Here is a 6,570-nt window from a genome sequence, read left to right as displayed (position 1 = left end):
TATTTCTCTTATCCCGGTGTTCCTCATTCTATCTCGTAGACTCTTGCCAGATATGCTCATTGTAGTCTTCATTTCTGACACTCTTAGTGCGTTTTTTGTTACTGCGGTGTCCGCTCTGCATTTAATCCCATATGTCATGATGGGTCGCACAATAGTTTTATGCATATATTTTTATTTTGCTGCCGATCTTCATGTCAGAAAATAATAATAATGTTTTAAATTAAACATATAAACTCTTTCACAATCCTAAATTTTCAGAACGATAATTTGTTGGAGTTGAATACTGTGAACATTTTCCTTGCTGCATCCATTCTTCACCTCTTTACATTCTGCTGGTATGGGGAAGAGTTGACGATTGGGGTGAGTATAAATAATTTACCCTATATGGACGCATCATACATGCATCAAACAAAATCATGTCTTTATCAAAGTCCGAAGAAAACGTGACATAATCAAGTTTTAGTTTTTTGTCTGTTAGATATCCAAAGCTCGTTAAATATAAAACCGTTATATCGAGGTTTTACTATAATTGAAAGTGGACTTGAAACAGTTATTTTTCATACTGTCACTCAGTCGAATGTGTGGTAAAATGATGTATGATGGATATTTGAATGTTGAAATGAGGAAGGAATGAAAGTTATCTTGATTGTTTCATTCATGAAACTAAAGGTGATTAATACAGCGCTTCAGGTACAAATCCAAGGTTAAATTAAACAAATATCTGAGTGAAAAATAATTATTTTGACCTCCTCAAAGAATCAAACCCGGGACGCCATGCCCCTAGACCCCAAAAAAGGATGCTAAAAATGTACTCGGACACGTCAGAATCGCTTATTGAATTGCATGTTTGCGAGTGCCCCCTTAAAGAAGATTACAGAGATTAGACGAAAATATGTTCATATCATATAATTATCACACATGAAAAAAATCATTTTATATGTTGAAGTTTACTATACACTACCAGGAGCTCAGAAGGTTAATAGTGGTATTTTTTTCTTTAGAGTACTGCCTTCGCTAGAGACCTGTATGTGAGCGAGTGGTATCTGGCGCCCTGTGCGCGACAAAGGGACCTCATGATCATTATGATGAGGGCGCAAAAACCTATCACCGTATCCATAGGAGGATTAGCTCAGCTGCGCTTGGAGACGTTTACATCGGTAACCAGCTTTCATATAAGTACATTATTTTTTGAAATTTCAACAAAGATGAAGAAGAATATGGAGGTCTGGATATTTACTTCTTCTATGCTAAGATGTCAACAAAAAATAATAATAAGGAACAAAATATTTTTAAAGCATTTTTTTTCAGTCACCCGGTATTTTTATAAAGGCATAATATTGGCACTGTACCGAGATGCATATGTGTGTATGGTATGAGAACACGACGTACCTATGTCCTAAGTGCCGTCTAGTCACACATTTCGCTTAGGTTCATTTCAAGGATCTCCAAGTTCAAACCGTTCGTCTTGAAATTGGATGCAACGTGTCTGAATCAATCAATTATGCTCGCAAGAAAACGTATTCGTAATGTGACAATCATTACTTGTACTGAAGCGGAAATAAATCTGAAAATCTGTGTATTTATTTTACCAACATCTCATTTTTTGTTGGTTCCGTAAAATAATTTATTTACAACATTTTTAGTGTGTCCAAACACTGAAATTACATATATAAATCTGAATTATCATGGGTAGAATTGGTGAATGTTACACGTGTGTAAAGTGATCACTTAAACCAGCTTCTGATGGTCATAAGCCCCGTAAATAACCAGACTTATGTATACTTCTTCATCTTTGTTGAGATGTCAAAAAAGAATTGAATAATTTAAATTAATCAAATTACAATAACAATAAGTTATTTTCTTAAGTATAATTTATATTTGAAGGACCAACTTTTTGATTTTCCATTTTATAATTAAAATGTAACTTTGTTTTAAAATCACTACCAAAGAAACTTTTCAAATGAACGTATTCGTTTGAAAATGCTATAACAAAGCTTAACAATTGACACAAAATTTAATTTAATGTACTTAAAATAAAATATAACAACTTTGTTATAACCACTTTTTTTATTATAAGTACACTTTAACCTACCGATTTCGACAAGAACCTTGTAATCATCAGGGTTTATTAAATTCTAAAACATTGAAATAGTCATAATTAATTACATTCCCTTACTTACGGAGTGTGTGGAAGTTTTTGGTGAGGGTTAGTTTTGAGTATTTTAATGTTTTAGAATTTAATAAACCCTGATGATGACAAGCTTCTTGTCGAAACCGGTAGGTTGAAGTATACTTATAATAAAAAAGTGGTTAAAACAAAGTTGTTCAATTTTATAAAGTTTATTAAATGTGCCACAAAGTATCTGCGAAAAACATTCAAGAAATTAATTTTATGTGTTTTTTAACAATAAAAAACAATTTATTTTTTGACATCTCATCAAAGATGAAGAAGAATATGGAAGTCTGGGCATTTACGGGGCTGACGACCGTCATCGGCTGGTTTAAGTGATCACTTTACACACGTGTAACATTCACCAATTCTACCCATTATTGACAACCACACTACTCAAATTCTTGGAAGTTCTTTATATATGAACCAATTTAGAAACCTTGTTCTTGAATCACTAGAACTTCACTAGAGACATCTATTGGTGAGACGTAAAGAAGCTTTTTACTAAGCAGAAACTCTTATATTAGTATGTGAGGTCCAAATCCTGGGAGAAACGCTAGAAAATACCATTTCTATTTTTATTATTTAAGCTTATAATTTATAACCAGCCGATGACGGTCGTCAGCCCCGTAAATGCCCAGACTTCCATATTCTTCTTCATCTTTGATGCGATGTCAAAAAATAATATGAAAATAACTCCTGTAATTGGAGATAATCCAGATTTTGTGAACAAGTATTTAGACCCACTCAAAATGTTGAAAATACAATTTAGTAGACTCGAAAAATCAGTGTTTGATTTTGACATTTAATATTTGAATCAATACGGAGTTTTACAAATTAAACGCCAAATCTATCAATAAATATATATAAATATATAGAAAACTTACGTTTGTTATGTATGTACTTATTTTTTGACATCTCATCAAAGATGAAGAAGAATATGGAAGTCTGGGCATTTACGGGGCTTACGACCGTCATAGGCTGGTTTAAGTGATCACTTTACACACGTGTAACATTCACCAATTCTACCCATTATTGACAACCACACTACTCAAATTCTTGGAAGTTCTATATATATGAACCAATTTAGAAACCTTGTTCATGAATCACTAGAACTTCACTAGAGACATCTATTGGTGAGATGTAAAGAAGCTTTTTATTAAGCAGAAACTCTTATATTAGTATGTGAGATCCGAATCCTGGATTATAATCACACACATGAGTAACGCCAGAAAATACCATTTTCATTTTTATTATTAAGCTTATAATTTGACCAGATAATTTATTTACAACATTTTGAGTGTGTCCAAATACTTGTTCACAAAATCTGGATTATCTCCAATTACAGGAGTTATTTTCATATTATTTTTTGACATCTCATCAAAGATGAAGAAGAATATGGAAGTCTGGGCATTTACGGGGCTTACGACCGTCATAGGCTGGTTTAAGTGATCACTTTACACACGTGTAACATTCACCAATTCTACCCATTATTGACAACCACACTACTCAAATTCTTGGAAGTTCTATATATATGAACCAATTTAGAAACCTTGTTCATGAATCACTAGAACTTCACTAGAGACATCTATTGGTGAGATGTAAAGAAGCTTTTTATTAAGCAGAAACTCTTATATTAGTATGTGAGATCCGAATCCTGGATTATAATCACACACATGAGTAACGCCAGAAAATACCATTTTCATTTTTATTATTAAGCTTATAATTTGACCAGATAATTTATTTACAACATTTTGAGTGTGTCCAAATACTTGTTCACAAAATCTGGATTATCTCCAGTTACAGGAGTTATTTTCATATTATTTTTTGACATCTCATCAAAGATGAAGAAGAATATGGAAGTCTGGGCATTTACGGGGCTTACGACCGTCATAGGCTGGTTTAAGTGATCACTTTACACACGTGTAACATTCACCAATTCTACCCATTATTGACAACCACACTACTCAAATTCTTGGAAGTTCTAGTGATTCATGAACAAGGTTTCTAAATTGGTTCATATATATAGAACTTCCAAGAATTTGAGTAGTGTGGTTGTCAATAATGGGTAGAATTGGTGAATGTTACACGTGTGTAAAGTGATCACTTAAACCAGCCTATGACGGTCGTAAGCCCCGTAAATGCCCAGACTTCCATATTCTTCTTCATCTTTGATGAGATGTCAAAAAATAATATGAAAATAACTCCTGTAATTGGAGATAATCCAGATTTTGTGAACAAGTATTTGGACACACTCAAAATGTTGTAAATAAATTATCTGGTCAAATTATAAGCTTAATAATAAAAATGAAAATGGTATTTTCTGGCGTTACTCATGTGTGTGATTATAATCCAGGATTCGGATCTCACATACTAATATAAGAGTTTCTGCTTAATAAAAAGCTTCTTTACATCTCACCAATAGATGTCTCTAGTGAAGTTCTAGTGATTCATGAACAAGGTTTCTAAATTGGTTCATATATATAGAACTTCCAAGAATTTGAGTAGTGTGGTTGTCAATAATGGGTAGAATTGGTGAATGTTACACGTGTGTAAAGTGATCACTTAAACCAGCCTATGACGGTCGTAAGCCCCGTAAATGCCCAGACTTCCATATTCTTCTTCATCTTTGATGAGATGTCAAAAAATAATATGAAAATAACTCCTGTAATTGGAGATAATCCAGATTTTGTGAACAAGTATTTGGACACACTCAAAATGTTGTAAATAAATTATCTGGTCAAATTATAAGCTTAATAATAAAAATGAAAATGGTATTTTCTGGCGTTACTCATGTGTGTGATTATAATCCAGGATTCGGATCTCACATACTAATATAAGAGTTTCTGCTTAATAAAAAGCTTCTTTACATCTCACCAATAGATGTCTCTAGTGAAGTTCTAGTGATTCATGAACAAGGTTTCTAAATTGGTTCATATATATAGAACTTCCAAGAATTTGAGTAGTGTGGTTGTCAATAATGGGTAGAATTGGTGAATGTTACACGTGTGTAAAGTGATCACTTAAACCAGCCTATGACGGTCGTAAGCCCCGTAAATGCCCAGACTTCCATATTCTTCTTCATCTTTGATGAGATGTCAAAAAATAATATGAAAATAACTCCTGTAATTGGAGATAATCCAGATTTTGTGAACAAGTATTTGGACACACTCAAAATGATGTATGTACTTGTATAATAAAGCCTAAATTATTTATCGAATACACATTTATTGATTCACGAGTGATAGTTCGTAATTGACTTGATGCTTCTACTTAAAACGAATCTAAAAATCACTTTCTCTACAATGAATCTGATCTTGAAATAAATGATAAACGGTCCTATTGTGTTTCAATGGCAATTTAATTTATTCGTTACCTATTTACTGAGGAAAGTATGCTCAACAAAGACAAATGGAATGGACTATTTTTACTCTAGCCAAATATCAGATCTTTTTTGAGTTTATTAATGTAAACACGTCTTGTTTCGAGAACTACAGCTGATCTCATCAAGAGATGTAAATACATATATTATTTATTGATTCGGTATTAACTTTGTGGAATGACATGGTTATTTTATTAAAATTAAACACAGAAATTTTCATATTTAAATACCGGATAATTTTCCAGTCTACGAGTAGACTCTATAGACATTGGACCATAATTCAGTCCGTCAAGTATGGGACAAATGTTGCAAGCCATACCTTGTATAGATAGCCTTACCGGAAGTCAAAATGGCCGAACGAAAAGATGCAAGAGCCCATCGGGTTGTTTAAAATACGTAATTGCGTCATTTTCCGGCACCGGATGTAAGGAATCGTTGGTTGTGAACGTGGTGGTGATAATGCATTTCGATGCCTGCATATTATATTAACCTCCCCATCATCGCACCATGCATAATTATAAGATCAATAAATAATATTAAAATTATTAAAATTCTTTATTTATATATATATATATATATATATATATATATATATATATATATATATATATATATATATATATATATATATATATATATATATATATATATATACATATATATATAAATATATATATATATATATATATATATATATATATATATATATATATATATATATATATATATATATATATATACATATATATATATATATATAAATATATATATATATATATATATATATATATATATATATATATATACATATATATATATATATATAAATATATATATATATATATATATATATATATATATATATATATATATATATATATATATATATATATATATATATATATATATTTATATATTTATATATGTATATGTATATATATATATATATATATATATATATATATATATATATATATATATATATATATATATATATATATATATATATATATATATG

At 30.7% G+C, this 6,570-nt stretch overlaps 1 protein-coding gene across 1 annotated transcript; it reads left to right on the top strand.

Annotated features, from left to right (window-relative positions):
* Positions 1-228: 228 nt before the first annotated feature.
* On the top strand, positions 229-5,943 carry LOC148303033 (odorant receptor 85f-like; the record flags this gene model as incomplete). Its single annotated transcript, XM_088270677.1, has 3 exons — positions 229-360; positions 1,002-1,157; positions 5,881-5,943. Coding segments are annotated over 3 exons (351 nt in total), but the record flags the coding sequence as incomplete, so codon positions are not given.
* Positions 5,944-6,570: the final 627 nt, after the last annotated feature.

This window comes from Brachycentrus maculatus, unplaced genomic scaffold, assembly GCF_059751285.1.
Source record: "Brachycentrus maculatus isolate JH-2025_06_01 unplaced genomic scaffold, ASM5975128v1 h1tg000390l, whole genome shotgun sequence".
Classification (NCBI taxonomy): Eukaryota; Metazoa; Arthropoda; class Insecta; order Trichoptera; family Brachycentridae; genus Brachycentrus; species Brachycentrus maculatus.
This window is presented reverse-complemented; position numbering and strand designations above follow the sequence as displayed.